The sequence below is a fragment of the Echeneis naucrates genome, chromosome 14 (assembly GCF_900963305.1).
Source record: "Echeneis naucrates chromosome 14, fEcheNa1.1, whole genome shotgun sequence".
Lineage (NCBI taxonomy): Eukaryota > Metazoa > Chordata > Actinopteri > Carangiformes > Echeneidae > Echeneis > Echeneis naucrates.
The window spans coordinates 9,730,281-9,753,684 of NC_042524.1; the positions used below are offsets into that span (position 1 = coordinate 9,730,281).

General features: G+C 41.3%; 3 protein-coding genes across 4 annotated transcripts; 2 read left to right on the top strand and 1 right to left on the bottom strand.

Annotated features, from left to right (window-relative positions):
- Positions 1-215: 215 nt before the first annotated feature.
- On the bottom strand, positions 216-2,322 carry LOC115053967 (E3 ubiquitin/ISG15 ligase TRIM25-like). The gene has a single exon (XM_029518882.1). The coding sequence runs from the start codon at positions 2,278-2,280 to the stop codon at positions 604-606; it is 1,677 nt and encodes a 558-aa protein (XP_029374742.1). The 5' UTR covers positions 2,281-2,322; the 3' UTR covers positions 216-603.
- A 463-nt stretch (positions 2,323-2,785) lies between these two features.
- On the top strand, positions 2,786-6,207 carry txndc15 (thioredoxin domain containing 15). Its single transcript, XM_029519282.1, has 6 exons — positions 2,786-2,957; positions 4,132-4,451; positions 4,658-4,804; positions 4,903-5,066; positions 5,574-5,704; positions 5,808-6,207. The coding sequence occupies exons 1-6, from the start codon at positions 2,861-2,863 to the stop codon at positions 6,002-6,004; spliced, it is 1,056 nt and encodes a 351-aa protein (XP_029375142.1). The 5' UTR covers positions 2,786-2,860; the 3' UTR covers positions 6,005-6,207.
- Positions 6,208-6,408: 201 nt separating this feature from the next.
- Positions 6,409-19,535, top strand: LOC115054200 (pterin-4-alpha-carbinolamine dehydratase 2). 2 transcript variants are annotated; one of them, XM_029519283.1, is made up of 4 exons: positions 6,409-6,570; positions 7,571-7,702; positions 17,796-17,876; positions 19,187-19,535. In XM_029519283.1, exons 1-4 carry the CDS (start codon positions 6,478-6,480, stop codon positions 19,280-19,282), a joined length of 402 nt encoding a protein of 133 aa, XP_029375143.1. In that variant the 5' UTR covers positions 6,409-6,477; the 3' UTR covers positions 19,283-19,535. The 2 variants fall into 2 exon arrangements, with proteins under 2 accessions (XP_029375143.1, XP_029375144.1); XM_029519284.1 differs by having other exon boundaries at positions 6,437-6,570; positions 7,602-7,702.
- The last annotated feature ends 3,869 nt before the right edge of the window (positions 19,536-23,404 follow it).

A 23,404-nucleotide genomic window follows, 5' to 3' on the forward strand; every position in this document is an offset into this window, starting at 1 on the left:
TAGTGCACAGTGTTTTAAAATAGAGACGTTGTTTGTGGACTGATAGGATACTTACTCATTAACTCATTAACTAAAAGTTTGTGCGTTCACACTCACAAACTTTACAAAAAATGGTTTCACAGGATTAAAAGCATGTTAGCCTACATATCCTACGCTATCCTTATGATATAAGGATTTTGGTTTTCGTTATTATACAATTGACACCATACACCGTATATCTTTAAATCTAAACTTTATTCAGCTTTTTATTGACAATGTATTATACTTATACTTTTCTCTCTAATCAGATGAATATCAATATAGTGATCAAATATTCAAACAAAAACATATGGATAGAATTTAAAACTACAATGATATACGATATGATATACAGTTATATAATATGGTAATAGATATATATTAGTCAATTAGATACATTAGATTCAGAATATAATGACAAGATTTGTAAAATCCAAACTCTTTCCAAACTAAATGTCAAATTGCCAGGTAGAATAATCCTCACTGTATGCAGATGAAAGGGACAAATTCTGTCCTTTTGTTAAATCACAAAGCCATCACATTTCAGGACCTTCTTCAGCTCTGAAAGGCTCCACAAATCCAACATCATGACCTGAGCTCACACAGCTCAGCACTGTCTCCAACGGTGCTTGGAAGCCAGAATCCAGGATACAGAGGCTGAGTGAACGTGGTCTTGACAGTGATGAGGAGAGTCATGGGTCTAGTGATACTGTAGAAACACAGTGTACCTTCGCTGTGATCCAGGTACACTCCTATTCTGGAGGACGTGGGGCCGGAGAGTGGGGTGGATATATTGTTGTGTTTGAATTCGTATCTATCGCTGTAGCATTCTAATGCCCATGATTTATCATTGCTTCCAAACGTGCAATCTCTCCTGGTCCCTTGTCTTCTGATACTTCTGTATGAAACGGCTATTACAGCTTCACCCCTCCACTTCACCTCCCAGTAACAACGTCCTGTCAGACCCTCTGTGCTCAGAACTTGCCACCACTTCATGAATTGGTCTTGGTGAAGCCAAAAAACCTGCTGTATAGGCATCAGTGTTACCTTCCTGTTTTTGTTAGAGATTAACAAAAATGGATTTGCAGTGATTGGATCCAAAGTGATATGACGAGCATATTTGAAAAACTCAGCTCTGTTTTTGGGCTCTTGATGCTGTGGTACAACATTGACGCCAGTATTTTTCAGTGAGACCTTTTGCCACTCTTCACTCAGAACAGCCTGCAATTTAGCTCTGGTATTTGTCACAGCTGCTATCACATCCTCAAAATGAGGTTTAGATTGTTCATTGGCACTGGGTACATTTTTTGGTTCACTAAAATGTGCTAGAGATGGGTAGTTGCTTAAAAAGTGGAGGTCATCCTCCGTCTTCGAGAGCTTTGCCAGTCCACCATCTTTCCTCCTCAACTCAGTCAATTCCTGCTGCAACTTCTCCTCAAGATCTTTGAGTCGGCTCACCTCTTTTCTCTCTTCGGATCTGATCTGTTCCATCACCTCAGACATTCTTTTTTCAGTTAGACGAATCAGGTCTGTGAAGATCTTCTCGCTGTCATGAACAGCTCTATCAGCAGAGTGAATCGTGGCCTCTATCTGATCTTGAAGCACCGCAACATCTTTCTTTAAGGACTGTATCCTCCGTTGGATTCTTTGGCGACTCATCCCGAGTTCCACTTGCTTGTCAGCCCTTTCTGCTGCAGCTGTGACTGTGTCATGGTACTTATGTTCATCCATGGAGCAGAGATAACAGATCCGCCGCTGATCAGTGCGGCAGTAAATCTTCATTACCTCATTGTGGCGAGAACAAATGTTCTCCTGAAACTTTGAAGAGGCCTCAACCAGCGTGTGCTTCTTTAATGGAGGTACATTGAAGTGAGGCTGAAGGTGCTGCTCACAGTAAGAGGCCAAACACATGAGACAGGACTTGAGTGCTTTCCGCTTCCTTCCAGTGCAGAAATCACAGGCAACGTCTCCAGGTCCAGCGTAGGAATGATCAGGTGTAGCAACTTGAAGTCCAACTTTCTTCAGTTCCTCCACCAACTCTGCAAACATGGTGTTTTTCACCAGGGGTGGCCTCGGTGTGAAAGTCTGCCTGCACTGCGGGCAGCTGTGGGTTTTATTGTCATCGGCATCATCCCAGTAGGTTTTGATACAGTTCATACAGTAGCTGTGGCCACAGGGAATAGTCACCGGCTCCTTTAGGAGGTCCAGACAGATCGAACAGCTTAGTTTTTCTTGATCCAGCTGAAGCACTGGCTCCGCCATTTCTCCTCTTGCGAAGATGTCAGTAAGTTTCACTTACTAAGAAATGCTTGGCCCTGCCCCGGGAGCTCTGACACGTCACTCCATGTGTTTACACCCATCCGTAAAGGGGTGGGCCTCTGTGAGACCGGAGGGGAGGAAGAGACTGCCTGTGTGCAATGAACTGAGAATATCAGCCTGCATTTTGAATGATTATTATTCTTTATCAGAAAGAGGGGCAAATTGAGAAGGCGTGTATGTTTGTGTGTTTGTTTTAAAGTATTAGACAGCCTCAAATCAATATTTTTATGGCTGCTTTTCCTTTATGAAACAGTGAAGGTCAGGAAGGGTCTAATTACATTTTAAAACTACTCATATCTCATCTCTTTATGACAGCTCACTCACAGACACACACATAAAAGTGTGTGTGTGTAAAAAAAAAAGTGTAAAAGTGTGTAAAAAAAAAGTGTCCAGTTCAGCCACCGGAAGTTGGATGTGCAGCGTTTATTTTCTTCCGCCAGAACGTGTACATTGGTTCCTGTTTTCTTAGCAACATGTCTTGATAACCGGTCATATTTTTGTGGCCCGGTGCTTAAAACAAAACATGAGGGGCGTATTGATCAAGCTGTACGTGTCCTGTTTTTCATTATCTGTGTTGCATAATTTAGGCGTTTTGGGGTCTTCGTCCGCCACAGCAGAAGGTGAGAGACCGACAGCCTGCACGGTTAGCTCCGCAGAGCTAGCTAAACACCGACATCCTGCACGGTTAGCTCCGCAGAGCTAGCTAAACACCGACATCCTGCACGGTTAGCTCCGCAGAGCTAGCTAAACACCGACAGCCTGCACGGTTAGCTCCGCAGAGCTAGCTAAACACCGACAGCCTGCACGGTTAGCTCCGCAGAGCTAGATTATGCCAAATGTTGTAATTCGCTCATTTTCACCATCCAAACTGGCTCAAACTAGCTGTGAATCACTGCTCCCAAGTGTTTATACTATTAAACCGAGAGCATTAGTCAATTCATTGATTTGTTGGTCGACTGAAAATGCTAATATTTTGGTACTCTAATTGTCATTGAAGTGTTTTTTCAAGTAAAACTTACTAAACCATTTAATCTTGCGGTTGGTGTTTGGTTGGTGTTTTGTTAATCGTCTCCTGAATGTAGTTGAGGGTGATTTAGGATTTTTTCACTTTGTCTGTAAACTGGGTATATTTGGTTTACTGACATTTGATTGAACAAACCAAAACATTTGGCATTTGTTGCCTTACACTAGAAAAGTGTGTGTTTGGCTTTTTTTTTTTTTTTTTTACATTTTCTGGTCCAGAAACTAATTTTACACCTCATAATATTCATTAACAATTTTTTTTCCCCTTCTTCTAAAAGGGTTTATCTTAGGAACTACCGATTGAATATATGCAAATGATTAATTGAGCTTGAAGCCTGATTATCAGAAAGAATTGCCATTTCATTTTCATTTGGTCACTTTAATTTATTTAGTTTTTGTAATTCAGAGGTATGGGATGAGGCTGGACCTTTTTGAGTACATCTGTCTTTAATAGCATCACTTCCCCCGAAATACAAATATTTTGTACTTTTGGGTCACTCAACTAATTGTTGAGTTCTTCTAAATAGATTTATCTTAGTTGCTTGTGATTGAACATATGCGAGCTAATTGTTGAGTGACCCAGTTGAGTGTCGCATTGTGGTATAGAAATTAGGTTGTTATTTGAAATAAGATGCACTTTTCAGGCAAATTGTCTTCAAGGTTATTTTGCATAGCACGCCTTTACTATCAAAAGGCTAAGAGGAAAGGCAGCTACAAGAGAATTGTCATACGTGCCAAGCTCAGCATGTATTGTGATTTCCTTTTTTCCAGACAATGAAGAGTTGCTGGAGCTCATGCTGGAAGATGATGTCAGCTCTAACTTGGAGAACCGTCCCAAGTTTGTGGACTCAGATGACGTGGAATCTCTGCCAAAGCGGCAGTTCAAGACAGCTGAGATTGCAGATGCTTTGATGGGCACTGAAACCCCCATTGATCCATCTGACATCGAGTCCCTCTTCCCCAAAAATGTGAAAGACTTCCAGTCAGGCTTCTCCCCGCCGTGTGATGAAAACAGTTTCCAGTGTGGTTCTCCAGTTCCTGCTGCTAATGAAATGACACCAGGGGAAACAAGCTCTGATCTGTCACAGCAGGTTGGTAACTATAGGAATAGAAAGCTCAAAGAGTGGTGGTAGTTAGGGTTAGAAAAGTAAACTGAATATCTTAAGTAAGATTAGTGGCATTTTTCTTTGAGCCTTATTTTGGTTTATGTTTCCATGTTTTTATGTTCATACTGAGATAAAATAAACACAAGATATCAGTACCAGCAGCCTCCTTCTCTTTGGGTGTTTACCTTCAGGTTACTCTTGACATAGTACATGCTGATGGTGCACTAACTGAAGAGCAGAACGCCACAGAGACTGCCAAGACGTACAAGGTGAACTGTGATAAGAGGAACATTACAGGAATGGACAGTTTCGCAGTGCATGTCCTTAACGCTTCACAGGTATTCATGCTGCTGCCTGAGTCTCACTGTTTGTTTGTCTCTCAAGGAAAATCTAAACTGATTCCTAAATGCCTGTCCCTGCTCTTCATTTCTCTAAGGACCTGATGGAGTTCCTCAATGCCAACAGCACAGAGTGCTCTGTGGTGCTGTTCTTCACCACGTGGTGCCAGTTCTCAGCCAGCCTGGCCCCTCACTTCAACGCTCTGCCCAGAGTCTTTCCTAGCATGCACTTCCTAGCACTAGATGCCTCACAGCACAGCAGGTGGAGGATTTTGAAATGGATAATTTTGTGTTAACCAAAAGCTCAACCTTTCTGCTTCATAAGCTTTTAAAATAAATTTATTCAGTCATTTAAAATATTTTAGAGCCCTGCAGATGTGTCAGAATGCTTATAATAAGCTTACAAAGGTATTTCAAGTGGTATTATTTTATACATTAGACTGAATCATTATTTGAAATGATATCAAAGTCAGAGTATGGCAAAGGAGTATTCGTATTCTTCATATGTAAAGGAACGTGTGTTCTCTACAAATTCCAGCAAATTCCATCACATCATTATAATTTTTTCTGTGAAAATGAGAAATAAAATATTTGTAATACACCTCATGTTTTTAAATAGTAGCAGAGTCCATTCTAACCACATCTACAAAAGCACCATCTTTAACACCTTTGTAAAAGTTTAAGTTCTGTGTTTGGACCAGACCAGCAGCTCTGGTAAATATTTTAAAAGTGAACCATTTGTCATCTATATGTCCATATCTTCCATCAGCCTCTCCACAAGGTTTGGGACTGTGGCAGTGCCAAACATCCTTCTGTTTCACGGGGCCAAGCCCATGGCTCGCTTCAACCACACAGACAGGACACTGGATACACTCACCTCCTTCATCGCAAACCAGACAGGTACAAAGTAAATGGAAACAATTCGGATGCTGGTGTTTCATTTAATCAGTCCCCACACTTTTTCAATGCTGCTGTGTTCCTTAAGAAACTCCGTCTGTTCCAGGCTTCGAAGCTGGTCCTGACAGGAATGTGACAGACGCAGACCGCCTGGGCCCCCTGCCCAGCATCCCTGTGAAGACCATTGACTGGCTGCTGGTCTTCTCCATCCTCTTCATCACAAGCTTCACTCTGTACGCCATCCTGCGGACAGACAGCATCCGCTGGCTTATACCTGGACAAGAGCATGAGCATCAAGACTGAAAACACACCCACAAATATGCCGTTATTCACTTAATGTAAACATTGTTTGAGAACAGTTGCTAATTTGCTGAAATTTTAAGTGTTTGATGATAATTATTTGAACCATTGTGATTTATAATAAATGTAATAATAGTTTTCTGTTGACTATATTACACAAGTCAAAGTTTTTGTCTGCTTTCAATGATACATTTTCCGCCATAATTCATAACACAACAGTGCAAACAATAAACTGTCACTTGGTTCAGGTGACCTACATGACATGGCATTCATGTCATATCACACTTTCAGGAGGAGTACTTGCAGCAGTAATACTCTTCTGCATATGATTCATTTCATTTGTGTGTCCATGATCACTGCCTGTGTGTCAGTGCAGTTGGGGATTTTAACTCAGGCAGTGAGATGAACAGCTAAGGTGAAGTGTGAGGCGACAGGCCGGGGACAGAGGGGGACAGACGGCGGACAAAGCGGCAGTAATGTTCGGGTTAATGTTTAGCCGGGGGGCGCTCGGCTCGGCGCTCCGCGCTCTGTTGCGGCCTCCGCTCTCCGCCAGCAGCTCGTCCAACATGGTGAGTCAGCCATTTGGCCCCAGCCTTCATAAGCAGGTTATCCGTGTGCAGGCTCAGCAGGTCCCGGTCTCATCTCCTCAGCCGACACCTGACCTGAGGGCAGGCGAGGTCCCGCTCGGATCGAAGACGCCAAACTCCGTTTCAAAAAAGTCCAAATTTGAGGTTTACACGTGTAGCTGCTGAGCGGAGCCGTCAATTTCACAACATTTAACACTTTCCAGTTCCGGTGCAAGCATTCTTTCATTCGTAAATAGTTTGACGTGTTTCATTGGTGTCTGACAGCAGCTACTAGAAATGTAACATTTGTGAATAGCCATTGCTCCTCCAGCCCAGAAGTTACAGTTACAGTTATAGTTATAGATTTCAATTAATTGTCAAGTTGAGTATTTTGATATCAGGGTGAGAACTGGACTGCTGAAACGAACTTTTTAAATGCAGTCAATAGATGTCATTATTTTGGCATTTAATTCACTTTGTTTGACAAATTCCCATTTGTGAATTTGGTGAATTTATTAAGGAATAATTAAGTTTAGTGTGTGTTTTTTTGTTTTGTTTTTTTTTATTAAGTGTGCATTGTGCAGAGTTGGCAGTCATTAATTATTTCAGGTAAACATGAATGTAACCTCTGAATGGTAGCTTTATTATTACACCATGTTTGGTACTGGCCTGCCATCTGGTGGACTCAGTGTAAACACCAGTTCACTTCAAAGCTGTGATCTAATACTGACAGCACCTTCAGTCACTTCTGGTTAAAAGAAACAAAAAATAAACCAGGACCAAAAACCTCTCATCATGTAGAGCTCAGTCAATTTAAATTCTAGCTGCAGTGATAAAAGGATGTAAAAAAATAAATAAATACATAAAAAAAAAACAACATTTATATCTGAAGCCAATTCAATAGTCAATGTGATTGCAAGCCAAAGAAATAAACTCATAGCAACTGTTGTGATGACAAAACAACTTAGTGATGCACAGTGTCCTTCTGTGTGCTTGTCTCCAGTCATCAGACTCCCACTGGCTCTCCCCCACAGACCGGGAGGCGCTGGTGATGGAGCTCAGGGCCAACGGCTGGATGGAGGCGGAGGACCGTGATGCCATCTTCAAAGAGCTTCACTTTAAAACCTTTAATCAGGTCTGTGCACAGTTGTTTGTGCCGATGTACTTATTATTTTTGTGATGCAAACTGAGATTCAAACATCAGCTGATTTGGTTTTGTTTTGAGTTCACTCTTGAATTTGACTTACACACAGCCAACAGTTTGGCCAGTATATATATACATATATACAGGTATCTTTATGTATATGATTTATATGATTTCTCTTCCCTTCATACACAATTTAAGAACATCCATGTTCAAATTATTGAGATAAGTAGTATAGAGATAAGTAGAGATAATCTCAAAAGTCGAGATCTGTGCAGCTGGTTGGGCTGTGTACATCATTTTTTCTCACAGACACAGAACACACACAGACAGGCAACTGACATCTGCTTCAGTCTTTGTAGTTTGTTATTCCAGAAGGCTGGTTGACTGTATGGTGAAACTGTCATTTTTTTTACATTTTATTTATTTATTTTTTTAAGTTTGTGTAGTGGTTCAAATATTTCTGGGTCTGTGATCTGCTGCGGTCTTCAGGGGGCTATTGTACGTTGGCTGGGTTTGTTTGATGGGGATCAGGCTGTAGACCACCAGAAGCACGGCCAGCTCGCCAACCATCGGAAACACACAAATTCTTGTGTTTATATGCTGATGGGTTGCAGGTGTAGCACAGGGCAGGTTCTTCTCTGCTTTCACTCGCTTCTTTTGGTTCCTGGATCCTTTTGTTCTTTCATGCAAAGAAAAACTTTAATGACTACGAAGAGCTTTTCATTTATGAGAGAAACGTTTATTCCTCCTCACTGTTATGATTGCGCATGATCAGCCACTTACTTAGAGCATACCGGATGCTTTACATAAACAATGAGGAAAATGAGGATACTGAAAACTGTTACTGCATGTGAAACTTTATGTTGCGATTAAAAGTGAGGACAAAAGATTTTTTATTTCTTGTGATGTTCACATAAATGATAACCAATTCAAAATGCAACAATGCCATTGGAGTAGCTATATTAAAGAACCAATGCCAAATTTACAGATTTATAAATCTCATACTTTGAGTCCTTTTGACAGGTTTTCAGTGCATATAAAATTTTTTTGGTAATGAAACTGGATTGGATTACATGACACCAAATTTCATTGTGTTGTTGATATAATGACAAAGTTAATTCACTCATGTATATAAATAAAAATGTTAAAAATGTGTGCCCTTACTGTAGAAAAGGTAAACCAAATATAAATGTTGCACTACCCATGTTCCTAAACAACACATTTTAAAAAATGTGTTCAAAGTATAAAAATACAGGAAGTGTTTCACACTTGAACAAAAACTGAATAGTGACACCAACTTCCACAAAACAAGTTTCCTTTGTGCTCACATATTGATTAAATAATTAGACACTCTACACCATCCTTTAAATCAATTTCCTGTTTGTCAGACCCTGATGTAAAAATGTTCCTATTTCACAAAACACGGCAAATTCATCGGTGCTTTGTTATTTAAGATTGTCTCAACACAAGCAGGCGATCGAGAAGTTTGCCCAAATAAAACACTCTAAACCAAACAAAGATATGATTTATAAAAGGAAATGTTTAATCAGATGTTTAACTGAAAAGACTGTGAATCTAAACAATCTTTCAATGCCAAATTCTTACTTTACAGAAAAATTTTAGTCAGCAGAGTGCCGAGCCCACTTCGTATCAGGATTATTTAGGTAATGTCGGCCCCTTCAGCCCCTTTTGTCTCTCAAGACTGTGCAGCGTGTAATCTGTGCCCTTTCTTAAAGTATTTTTAGGATTCTTTGCCTATTATGAGCATTTTTGTGATACCGGGAACATTATGCATGAATTATTGAAACCAAAAAAAGGGGAAAGAATATGAGGTGTGCTAAAAAAATAGATGGAGGGAGGAAAGCAATTAAATTTTACTAGCAAAGATACTGTATTCTGTCTTGATGATTTGTGTCTTGACAACATTGTGAACTTAAGTAAAAGCTTGTTAAGTCGTATGTTTTTGTAAAACGTTCTGAACTCAAGGTTTACTGAGTTTTTCTGCTGCTTCTGATTGTATCCCTTGTCCCTCGGCAGCAAATGGAAACTACTCAGTTGTTATTGTGACCCTTGCACACATTTTGGCCATATGGTATCAAGTGGTCATATGTAGCAGTTCTCAAACACAAACAGCCAGCTGATAAAACTGTGTGATATGATTTGAAAGCTCCCGAAGAAAAAAGAAAGTCAGCAGCCAGATGGGTGTTCCCACACACACACACACACGAGTGCGTAGTTTGTGTTGTTGAGATCATTCTTCTGGATCTTGAATAAAAGAAGTACAGAAAACACTAATAACTGTTTAATTTAATGTGCTTGTTGTACCAGGCGGTGGGGTTAATCAAATCTGGATGAGTCAGGGTTCTCAGCAGTATCAGATATTGTGTCCTTTGTGGCACCCTAACCCTCCAACCCTGACACCAGTTCAAACTCTTCTGGGGGGGCAAAAGAAAAGCTTAAAGAAATGTTTTTTGGCAGAGCACTGGAAGACAGCTTGCTACTTTCCCTCCGTCTTGTATTGAGGCAAAGTAAACTGCAACATCTCAAGGCCACTTAGCGGACTTCCTCTAATCCTGTCGTTAGTTGTTTTAGCCCCTAAAATAGTCTGTTTTTACACTTCCCCGCGTTTGAAGTCGGGTAGTGAGCGCCGACCTCCCCCATCTGCTCCTCCTGGCTCTAAAGCCTCTCCTCTTACCCCGACACGTCAGGCTGCATTACCCTGAGACACACCAGGCAGCCAGTTGGCAGCAATTGAGGTTTCGATCAGAATGATTTCTTTCACAAACAATCAAATTGGTTAAAATGTTTCATCTGGTTCACAAACCACTAACAACCCCATCATTTCTTCTGGTAGATATGCTTTGCTTTTTCTTGTTCCCGTTGCCACCCTCCTCTCCACATCCCTGTCTCTCTGTCTTTGCCTGTCTCTCATTTCTATTCTGTGCCCCATGTTATTGGGGAATGAGCTCACGTTGTTCCAATTTTACATGTTGGCAACTCTCCTCGTCTGTCTCTCTGTCTTTCTTTCTCACTGTCTTTTATTCTCTCTCCAGCCAATTCTCCCCAATTCTCTCATGCATTTTTAGAAACTCCCTCGCTGGTTTTTCATGGCTGTTTTTAAAGGGCTTTTAGCAGCGGAGAAAGGAGATGAGGAGCGACATGCTGGCTGATTTCCATGCGCCACTTATCTGCGAGTGATGGGAAATCAGATCCCTGAGAGTTTATAATGAGAATAGCAAATCCCGTTTACTGCGAGTTGAAACACTTCCTCTGTTGCTCTCTAGAGGGTAGTAGAACTGCACCTTAAACAAAGTAAATCCACTGTGACAGTCTGGCAGTGGAGCCGAATACTTGAGATGCAGGGCCACTCATAGCTGCAAATGAAGAACATGACAGCTGGACTCACTTTTTTCAAGTTTATTTTTCTTTGATTACGGCAAGTGGAAAGTGTTATGATGCTGCCGTAACCGGCGCAGTAATTTATCTGCGGCATGTGGGTACACTGTGCGTTGTTAGTGGCAGCAGTCTGAGAAGTAAATGTGAGTTATTTTCCTTGTCAAGTCCGGCCTATTTAATCGGGTTTGAATGGTGAAATCCTCCAACTGGAGTCGTTTTGGTCAGTGAGAATCCCTGCAATCATATATGGAAACATCAGTGTGTGCGTCTTTAATACAGTACAGTTTGGTTAGAATTGTGCATGTTTTTAAGTTACAGACACTGATATTGTTTATCCATCAAGCTTTATGCTATGTATGTTTACAGATGACCATCTGCTTTATATTTGAAGGGATGAAGTGGAAACATTCATGCGACACAAGTCAAATGGCCAGCTTTAAAATGCAGTTTGTATAGGAGAAGTGAGCTGCACATACTCAACTGTTGTGTTATGTTAGTTCAGGTTGACTACGACGACATTGCCCCCCCCCAACCACCTAACATTTTCCCTAACCACCCCCCTTAAATAAAATCACTATAAAGCTGCATTCGACACTGAAAAATGAGTAACTCTTGGGTTAAGGCTTTCCAACAAGCCAGCTCTTATGTCTTAGCATATCTTTCTTTAGCTGTCAAACAGGAAAGTGACGCTGTCCCTTAGTGAGTGGAACTGGGTATTTAGGTTTGACGTGGTCATTCTGACAACAAGCGGTTTAACTTCAAGAGTTCACTTTGGATAATGGTTTTTCACTGATCCTACACTAAATGACTGACTCATTGGGCAAATTTCCTGCATGTTGTTGAAAAATTGGCGTTTATAGATGACGTAGGGGTGCAAGGATTCACAAGACTCATTGTTTCATTGGACATTTAGTAAATATTTGCAGCTTCATATTATGGGCTCCATTTCTGCGTTTATCTTCTCCTAACCTTTCAGCATGTCTATGTATACAAAAAAATGTATATTGAAACTCACATTTGAACGGTCAGCAATCAGGTCTCCAAATATTTAAAGGACGGGATGTTTGTTGGACACAGTTAACCTCCAAATGAGCACAAAAATGTAATACACTGGTGCCATGATGCAGTAAAACTCACAGCTGCTTTAGAAACAGTTTTGAGGTTTTCTAAAAAGCTATTTGGTGTCAAAATGTTTGCTGACATGATTCAAATAGCAAGTGACTTGAGATTTACAACATTCATAGTCATAGTCATGTGAAAAATATTGCAAGAAGAAACAAGAATATGATGCAAACTTGAGACAAACAATACACCAAAGTTGCGGTTCACCACAGACAATAACCACATTATAAGCACCGGAAAAAGCTGCCTCGTCTACACAGCTTCTGGACTTAAGTTCCAATTTTGAGACCGAAGCAGCTGCTGTGATCTCTGAGGAGAGTGATGCTGTGTTCAAACAGCTCCCTCTGCTCCCTCCGCTTCCTTCGCGGAGGCTTATCCCCCTTTTTTATAGTCAGTCGGGGGCTCCCTCCTCACCAAATCTCTGCCTCTCGTTATGGGCCTTGCTCTGCTTGTGTTGAATAAGTTGTCCTACAACTAAAAGTGAGCCCCTGGGTAAACCAAAACTCTCTGACCCAACCTCCTTCCTGTGTCTCTCTCACACACACACACACACACACACACTCACTAACACCCAACCTTGAGCGTTAATATTTTTGCTGACATGGGCCACCTTCTCTATATTGGTCTTGATCATTTAGGTGTAGGGTTAGGTAAGTATAAATAGGAAGTGGCAATGGCTCAAACGATACTTTGACCAATTTGGTTTTGGTTGTTGGTTGGTTGGATGTCTGTAGTGAAACTAATCAGCTCTACCTAACTAACCATTCTGTTATATTTTTTTGTATGTTGTTTTTAGAGTTTAACAGAAGCTACTGTGGATAAAGAGTTGAGCTGTTGGGTGTGTAAATAAAACAGTGTCACCTTACAAAAATACAAAAATTGGAAATACGGGTTGGTAAATTTCTTGCATGAAAATGTTTGCAACTGTTAAAAAAATGAAACGCCGCAAAACACTGTAATCTGCAAAAACTGCACACACGTCTGCACACTCATCATATCCATAACTGAGAGCAAGAGGCAGATTAACTGGCTCAGCAGTATTGTGTTCCCGCATTTGTCTCCAAAATGTGACTTTGCATGGGAACTGGAGGCATCCTGCATTCATATCATCTTGTGGAAATGGCTGGAGGGAGGCAGCGAGGTGTGGCACCCAAGCAGAGGTGGTAGTCCAATCTCGCTATGAGTCTAAGGGTAAGATAAGATGGCCCTGACGTCAGGTGCCCTTTGATAGTCCCAGTGTCTTTTTAAGCCTTTTGCTGGTAACCCAGCAGTTAATGCGGGAGTTTGAATGAGTTGGCCTGAACGCCGTGCTTCGACAGTACACGACACTCTGTACATAAAGAGGAGCTGACACGGCGAACATTTGTCGTACATGATTTCGGTGTTTAAAAGAGTTTTGCGGCAAAGCGGAACATGTCAAATTGAAGCTCGTCTGTGTTTCTCAACTTAAAGAAGGTTAATTTCAGAGGATTAATTCCTCTAATGTTGCTCATGCCCCGCTGAACTCCCTCTGCTACACGAGAGAACCTCAGCACTTGGCAGCTCTGCTTCATAATTATTCCATATTTTGCTGCAAGTCACATGTCAACCAAGCAGACAGCCTTGTGCGGCCAGATGGAAGCTTGTGAAGAGCCGTTTGGGAATGAAGAGAAATGAGACATAAGAGGTGTGGTCATCATCATCAGTAGCACCACTGTACAATTCACAGCGTTCTTGCCTTTCACTGCGGACATGTGAAGGTTTTCCAGGGGGCCGACACTGACGCGGGTGATGATGGGGCTTGCAGGGTAATCATCGGGTAGTCATAGCGGTGTGTAATGGAGGAGACTGCCCTGTCTTGTTGTGCGTGTTGGCGGATACTTGTGTGCAGGCTGAGGAGGTTTGCATACGTGCATTGGTACATAACATAAGTGTTCATGTGTGTGTCAGTCAGCCGCTAGTAAGAGTAGGCACAATCTGCATGCACTTAGTCCTGGCAAGGCAGAGCAGGCGTTTCTAAGCCCCTGGACCACGCGGCAGTGGAAAACCGATCTGTAAATAACAGACACATGTGTTTGAAACTGAGTCCTGTATTCCAGCCCGCGGCCACAAGAGAACACCACTCTGCTCCGACGTCAAATTGTCTCATGCAGTGTTGTATGACAATCATGCCGTAATAGCACCAAAATCACTCCTCAAAAGCGGGTGTGTGGGGAAAGGGGGCACAGTGGGGGTCTACCTTCGGGTGTTTCTGATTATTTGAGATGGGGAGCCTGGATAATGTCATGTCAAATTATTTGACTCTGACGGCTACAGCTTGTTTGGCCGGTTGGAAAGAAGAGCTGGTTGGCCGGCTGAGAGGACGGATAGCCGACTGGCCGGCTGACCTGTTGACTCGAGAAGTGTGGCCCGTGCAATGCAAACATGGTAAACAAAGCGCTTTGTGAAGGAGAGTCCTTGACCTCTGTTGACATAAGACCTCAGCTGGGAGTTGAGCATTGGTTTTATTTTCTTGCTTGGCCCAAGTGGTGGGTGTAGAGATGACCTACAGGTGACAGACAGGCGTAGCACGGCCACTTTGCCCGTATTGTGTCCCGCTGCTCTGCTTACTGCCCCCAAGGGACCACCGTCTGTGAGAGCTGGCTGTTCTGGGGCATGATTTTCAGGATTCCAGGTGTTTTCAGACATTCAACTCCAATTCATTTTTACAGGGAGATTATGGCTGACCGAGCCTTTTATCCACATTTCTGTCTTCCTCAGACATGTAGTCTTTTCTCAGGGTTTGCGTTGCATACACACCGAACTTGTCATCTTCTCTTTCACATTCTCATCTCTTCCTCATCAAAGCTTCTTCTGTGGTTTGATTGCACATCAATGAACTCTAAATGGGAACATGTCATTTTTGTATGCCACTTTTGTTGATTAAAAAAAAAAAAAAAAAAAATGGTGGAGCTTTCATATTGTATGGCACATTGAAGCTCTGATGAGTATGATCTATAGCTGGTTCACTGTCAACTGTATTAATTCAAAATGTAAATAAGAAACACACTTATTTGGATACTAATTCACCATTTGTTTTCAATCAATAGTGAGCTGCATCATACCATGAGCTGACATTGGAAGAAAAATATACTTCTTGAATTAAAACTGAAGTGAAGTGACCAATTATTGGTCCAGGCTTTGAGATCCTTCCTTTGCCAAGTTTGGAAATGTGTGGAAATGCATCACACAGATGTTTCCAGTTCCAGAGCCATCATAATGTCAGATCTACAACAGTGCTAGTGTGATCGTTTTGCTTCACAGTGCTGCGACCCACTTGGCAGACGGTTAGTGTTGAAAGGGAACTTCCCTGTTTTTAAAGAGGAATGTACACCTCTTCTGCACACATGTTGATCAAGGACAGGAGCCCGTTTGGCTCCAGCTATTCTTATATGAAATTGTTCCAGTGAAATTGCAACTGTACTTTCTTACAATCTTGAGCTGAGGCTGCAATCAGCAAACATTGAATAACTAGAATCATCATATTTGGCCATGAAATTAAATATTTATTGACATATCATCTCCGGTGAACAGTTTCTTTTTAACACATCCAGTGGGTTGTTTATGTGCAGTTTGATGTGTGTGGATGCAAATTCAATAATCTTTATTTATTTTTTTTCTCTCCACCAAGCCAGGAGGAAGAATTTCTGCTGTTTAGAAATGCTCTTGTCAAATTATTGAACTTTCCACTGACTACTCAATGTGTGTGCGTGTGTGCGTGCGTGTGCGCTGTTTAGTGCTGAGCAGGTTGTGTACAGTGGGGGGGATTTCAGAGCTTTTCCACTGAAAACAGCTGCCTGATCAACCCAGGAACGCCACCAGTTTTGAAATGCATGAACCCTTAAGTGTTCACACAGAATCCTTTTACCTGTCACTCAATGTAACTCGGCAGCAGATTAGCCTGGGCCTGATCCTGGGAGGAAGAGCGAGAGATGGAGAGAGAGAGAGAGGACATGTTTGGACAACACCTGACATGACAGGCTCCTTAACCATCTCCATTAAAGCCAATGAGAGCTGAGAAAAAGCAGACTGCCTCGGTCTCCAAATTGGTGCCAGTGGGGTCAAGTTGCAGGAATATGCCAATTACTTAAATTGATCAGGAGACGGTTTCCTTGATAACCAATTTGATCAAGCTGCCGATCGTGTTACACGTGTCGCACTACACAGGCACCAAACAGGACGTCTCAGAAATTGGTTACAACACACTAAAAAGGCTAAATGCAATTTCCTCTAAGAGAGTAATTCTGTTTCGTCATGTCAGGTGGTGGACGAGACCATAACCATAGCCTGTAAACAATGGCGTTTCAGTTGATTTAATTAGGCAGAGAGGAAGTATTTACGGGCTTAATTGAGATTGCAGTGGGAAATTGCTCTTAAATAGGTCTACCTGATTTTTTTTTTTTTTTTTCCCTCTTCTGACTGTGGGCATGACGAGGGATTTCACTCTTCTCTTTGTAGATAATTAGAATAACCATAATCACTCCCTGGATGGCCTGTGATTGGAGGGAGCCACATGCCCGACTTGAAATATGAAGAGCTCCTTATGTGGATGTATGCACACATGCCTTCATGAGGGTTTTCTATATGTGCCTCTCTGCGCCTCAGATGGCAGCATTGCTCCTTCTGCTCTGTGTCTGCTGCTGTACATGTTTTGCTATTTGTTAATGACTCAGGCCTGACTAGAAATAAGTAGAATGAAGTATTTAACGTATTTGGGAACAGTGCCATTTGCTGTGATTGTGTAATTTTTAATTTATGTGTTCACTTCCAATTTACTTTTAGAGAAGAAATGATGTTGTATGATGTAATGTTTTATGAGTATTTTTTTTTTTTTTTTTTTTTTATTTTATCGTTTTCATTCTCTTCTTGCTTGTGTGGTCACATTCTCAGAAACTTAGGCTCACTTGAGTGTAATAAATTATGATACAGTTATAAACATCTATAACACGTCCTGTGGCTGCTTCAACTATAGAACAACATAGATGCATGTTTTTGAGAAATGGTTGTGTTCTTAAATTGGGAAAAAATTGGTAAAGTTTAGATATTGATTCATATTGTGTGTGTGTGTGTGTGTGTGTGTGTGTGTGTGTGTGTGTGTGAGGTGTATCACAGCAAGTTAGAGTGCAGCTGGCTGAGGTGGTTATATGATGAGCAGTTAGGTAGAGATATCTAAATGTGGAACTAACCCTAACCCAGTTTTGGAAATGAAAGATAAAAGAATTATTACATCATAAAAAAAAATATTAACTTAAACTCTAAGTGGCACCAGGTTACAAGGTCGTCCTAGCTTCAATTCAAAGCCTAAATCTTAAACTTGAACGTCCAAAATTCAGATACGGTGACGTAGATTCAGCCTCATATCTGGTGATGTTGAACTGCACTGCATTATGCTGAGAGGTATTTCCAAAGTGTTGCCCACACCATGTCAGTGGGGCGAACCATGAAATGTACCAAGAAACTGTTTTATGCTAATAGCTTTACTCTGCAGAAAAATCCACCTCCCGCACTGTGTTTGACTGACAGCTGATTGTTTCTTCCTAACTAGGCTTTTGGCTTCATGTCTCGAGTGGCTCTCCAGGCAGAGAAGATGAACCATCATCCAGAATGGTTCAATGTTTATAATAAGGTAATTACTGTGTCCACATTATGGTTTAAATCACACTTTGTAATAATGATTGAGGTTTCACTTACAGTGCTCTGTTTGTTTGGTATCCATTACAGAAATAACAGCTTGTAAACTCAAGCAGTGTTATCATGACTGCTTGTTTGAGTTACTGCCATATTGACAGTGCCATGGTTAGTTTATAACAAATTACAGCCACCCCAAGATCAATCAACACTGGATAAAGTCTGATTTTTTATTTTTTTTTTTCATGTCAAACAATCCTCACTGGTGCTGCAGAGCTCTCCGCTAAAAAAGCCTAAAACACTTCATTAGTTAGAGGAAAAAAAAAAGGCAGTAGCTTCACACTGTAATCCCATCGTTTTTCTTGTGAAAAGCTCTGCAAATATCTCTACTCCTCCTCGCTACGAAGCCCTCACAACCCTGACATTCACACACGCTCTCACTCTCCCTGCCTCAGAAATAAAGTAATGGTTGATATGACAATCCCAGTCCCTGAAAATCTCTCAGCATTAGGCTGTAGCCACTGAGTTACTGTGTGGTGGACCGGGCCGCTCTGACAGGAATGCTGCTCCTAATCCACTCTTTATTAAAGTGGCTGCAGAATGGTGCTACAGGTCTCTGGGCCCCACAGCACTTTCCACCAGACACTTACACATAAATCCCACAATGACTGCGCTTCAGCCTCGACAAAATAGATGCTGTATATCGAGCTCCTGCTAATATTCTATTAATACTCATTCATGCTCTGTTTGGTTTTTGCGGCCGTCAGTATTAAAATGTGAGTTTATAGCAGTTATCTTCTCAGCTGGAATTGCTCTCCAGGGAGAAGCCTCATTGGCTCAGTCAAATCTGAGTAGGTGCAACTAAAAATGATCCATCATATGCGATCGTTCATCATAATTCACCCAAAAGTTGCCAGCTTATTACCAACATCAACCCAGTCCCCCAAAAGACAGCCTTCAAACTTAGCACCAGAATCAACTCTGCTCTCATGCTGTTTTTGACAGAAACTGAACATTAGAATTTGCATTAAAGATTATATTATTAAATTGCATATCTTTTAGTTTGGTGTTCACAATAAACTGACAACTGAGTGTAAGTCAATTCATAAGTATCAAGGCAAATAAAAATACAACAGATTTGTAAGTATGTGCTTTGTTTTTAAAATTGATAAGGTTATTATCTGTCCATGTTTATATCTTAAGCACAGAGCTAAGGTCAGTCAATCTGCCTAATTAACTAATTTGGGATCCTTCTCTTTGACCTGTGACTGTTTAGTGACAGTGAACAATACTTGTGTGTCCTCACAGGTCCAGATTACACTGACTACACACGACTGTGGAGGACTGTCCAAACGGGACATCAAAATGGCCAAGTTCATTGACAAAATTTCTCTTTCTATGTAATATTTTTATCGTCAATGTGAAAGTTACATTTTTTTTCTCTGTTTTTCTAGTTTCCCTTTCAGTCCCAAATAAGAAATGCTTTTTGCTGTCCAATACTTTTTATCTCAAATATTTTTTTTTTTATATTACATTTTCATTCATTTGTTTCTACTTTTCCTTTCTGTAAGAATAAAATGTGTTGCCTCTGTGATTGATTTAAACTAATGCAGCCTTGCACTGAGTCTTGAATCATTAAATGGGCTTTCCCGCTGGCTTTCTTGTTTGCAGTAGTATTTATTTTCACACATGGAGTGTGTCTGCTGCGCAGCTCTCTGTCCGGCACCTGCCAACGGTCCAGAGGATATTTTCCCCTCGAGCTCCCCACCAGACCACATGCTCTCCTTTTGGCCCCACAGAGAGAAGCAAAATGAGGAAGGGGTCAAAGTCAGTAGGAAGGGGATTTATTTAATTCACTGTTCAGTAATGGATGAGTCAAATAGTGCTGCTGTGTTTTCTTGACTGGATATGTGATATGAAAACCAAAGCAGTAGGACTGTCTGTGTCTGTACACAAAAACAAAACGCTAAAACCACCAGGTGATGATCTGAATTTGCCTAAAGTCACTAAAAGACACACTTTTTTTTAAATTGGTGCAAAAAACAGGAGGCAAAAGGATGTAGGTTATGGCGTATGCGTACAGAGGATTATTGTGATGCTATTTCTGGGTTGTGTTTGCAACATCCCAGAGTCTTGTCATCATGAAGGAGTCATCATGAAAGATGTTCTGGTGTCTGTTCCTCTGTCACTATGTTTTCATTTGACACCAAACAGTCAGGTGAACCATGCGCCTCTGTGAGAATGAAAAACTAGTTTTCACAGTGAAACTATTCAACTGCATTACTCTGAGAACGGCTGGGTCTTTACTAGTATCTTAGATTATACTTTATGGGCATATAAGACAGATGTAAGATAACTGTAGTCGCCTTATGGCCTTAATTAGTTAATGTGCTCCTCCAGAGTTGATGACACTTAACTTGGTTACATTAAGGAGTTTTTTTTCTCATTGTTAACAGACAAATACACACAAATAAAATGATTGGCGGATGTGGGTTAGATTCCTGGCAGGGGTCCATTCTGTGTGGAGTTTCTCCTTGTGCCTGCGTAGGGTTCCTCCAGTCACTCTGGTTTCCTCCCACCATCCAAAGACATCATGTTTGGGGTAACTGGTGACTGTAAGTCTGTGTGTGAGTGTGAGCAGTTGTTGGTCTCTGTCTGTCTCTGTGTGTTGGCCCTGTGGCGGACTGGTGACCTGTCCAGGGTAAACCCCACCCTTGCACAGTGTGAGCTGGGATTGGCTCCAGCACGGCCTACGACCCGGAAATGGAAAAGCGGTAGAAGATGAAAGAGAAGAATGAAAAATGATTTGCATAGCTGTATGTGAATATCTATCAGTTTCTAAAATCAAGATGGTTAGTTGGTCCAGTGGGAGGTGTGATGTGTTGGATGTGTGGCATGAAGGATTAGAGGTTCCCCCACCACAACTAAAAACACATTTACACAGCAAAATGACAATTGGATACTAAGAAGCCAAAGTCAGTAAAATTACTCCACAGTTCCTGACCAGGAGTCTTCACTTGAGTGACTGGAAGAGCCCAGAAAGAAAAAGGTGGCACTCTTTATTCAGTGGTCATTTGTGAGATGTTACAAAGGTGATAATTTCCCAAGTCAATGTTAATTCTACCGATAAGGGTATACCAATTGAGATGTACCATTTTTTACAGTGAAGGCCATTCAACCCCTGCACATATTGGTCACATTAAATTGCATGGCCAAAAGTGTCCAATAAATCATGTTGCAAACATGATTTGTGAACACTTAACCCCCCATTCGTTGGTCTGGATAGTCGTGTTCTTACCAAAATTGGACAACTGATGGTTCTGTTATGTATCAAACGCCTCCACATTGACCCACGCCGCCCCCTCAACTTGCTCTTCATACAGCAATACAACTACAAACATGGAAACAATCAGAGCCATTTCAAAACTTCTCTCCTCTGTGTCTGGAGTTCACTGTGCATCTTTCATATGGACTCAACCAACACGAACGTATCATCACTCATCACCTGCAGCAGTTTATATGTATAAAAGCTGCTGCAGAACCTATGCTCGATCATCTTTTGCACTTCTATTCAACATATATCATTTGTAAGTTTTTTTTTTCTTCTGAAATCATCTTTCTGGTTAACAGCAGCCACTTGTTTTTATGCCTCCCACACAAAATCCGTCTCTGCACCAACAAGTCAGCTGTAAGTGATATTTCACAACCCTCTGATATTGATGCCAATCATCCATAAAACTAGTTGAACCACTTGGATCTTAGTGGGCTCAGTAACTGTCTGGTAATTCAGTAATTTCAAATTTTAATAAAATGTAATTTCTTTGCCAAACTCACATTACTACTGAATGCTCTTTGTAAATAAATCAAAAACTGATTTGTCCTCGATGAAGGGCCTTCATTATCATACTCAAGAAATGTATAAAATCACAATTATTAATAGAAAAAATATTAATGTAACAATCCAATCCTCGTACCCAAGAAGCTGCAAAAATGTTCCCATTCTTCGATATTGTGCAATATTCTTTCCTACGAGGTATAATCAATTCTTAAAATGGTTGCTGATTAATTAATTTTTGTTGAATAATGGCTTAAATAACTACTTGACCACACTATGACCAGACAGCTGCTCCTATGAGGCCGTGCTGGGCCAGACCACGCCAGATGTGTCCCCTTCACATAATTGGCCTCAGCTGATGGCCAGAAGCAGCAGCCAGCACAGCCAGGCCTCCCATTACTGGACTCCCTGGATTCTGGCTCCTTAATCCATTTTCAGCCTCACCTTCTAATTCTGCACAGCCAGCAGTCCAGCCTGCACACACACAAGGACCAGAGGGAGACGGTCCGACATGGGAAGGTATGAGGAAGAAATGAAAAGCAGAGACTGTGGGGAGCGCAGCTGAGGGAGGATAAGAGCCATGACAAACTGAGAGAAAAGAGTGGACAAGAATAGAGTCAGGAGTAGATGCATGCGTCTGGGCAGGTGTGGATGTCTTTTTCCCTTTTTTGAGTAGACCTTGAAATGGAAAAATAATAATTCTCCCCAGCATTAATGTCTAGTGTCCCTGAGAGCAACTGGGGGAATAGAGAGAGATGGAGCGGGACCTTCTTCACTTAGTGAGAGAAGAAACCACAAGCAGAAGAGAGGCTTTCTGGTTCTTTTCCAAATAGCTGCTGTGTGATAGCGGCCCATATTTCTCCAAACCACACTTTCCCGCTCCAGCCGTGAGGATGTGTCTGGGGAGTGGCAGTTGCAAACCGATGCAGCCAAATAAAGATAACAATATCATGTCAATGTTGACTTCAGTTTTCTTTTGGAGTCTCTATGGGGAGAGCGCAGGCCAGTGTTAAGCATGTTGGCTTGTTTGTTGTGGGATTTGCTACAGATTCACTGCTGATCACAACGTGTCTCTGTTGCCAAAAAGTAAGCAGGAGCTTAACATTTGCAGAGACATTTGTATGGCATTTGTTATTTGATCAAATACACCCCGTCTGTATATTCCCCATATGGTTGAGCTGTAACTACTGGGCGATCGCTGGCTGTTCTCATCTGTGAGAACAGAAACATATTGTTGTCTGTTTTGATGATAAATGGCAGTTTCACGCTGTCTTTCTCCATTTAAAAGACAAGTTGTCATTACTACTCTTTTTGTTGAAAAGGAAAACACATTTTTCCTGGGATATGTGAGGGATCCCTGTAATTGATATCGTGCTGATTCCTGAGTGAGGTAATGTATCAGCGACAGAGACACCCCAACCAAAGCCCAGTACATCTGTGGATGTCCTTTGAAAAGCTCAGATCTCGAAAAAGTCAACCTATAATGAGCCTATTTTCTGAACAGAGCATTTTAAAGATAGTTCAACGTGTTCTTGCATGGTTTATCTAAATCCATTAATTTGGAGAAACATGGCAGGTCAAGTAAATTGATGTTATTTCAGAAATTCACCACGGAGGTTTTTGGAAAGTGGTAGATAAACTGCTGATAAATCAGCTCCTTTGACAAGTATAATGTTTATCATGTTCTTAGG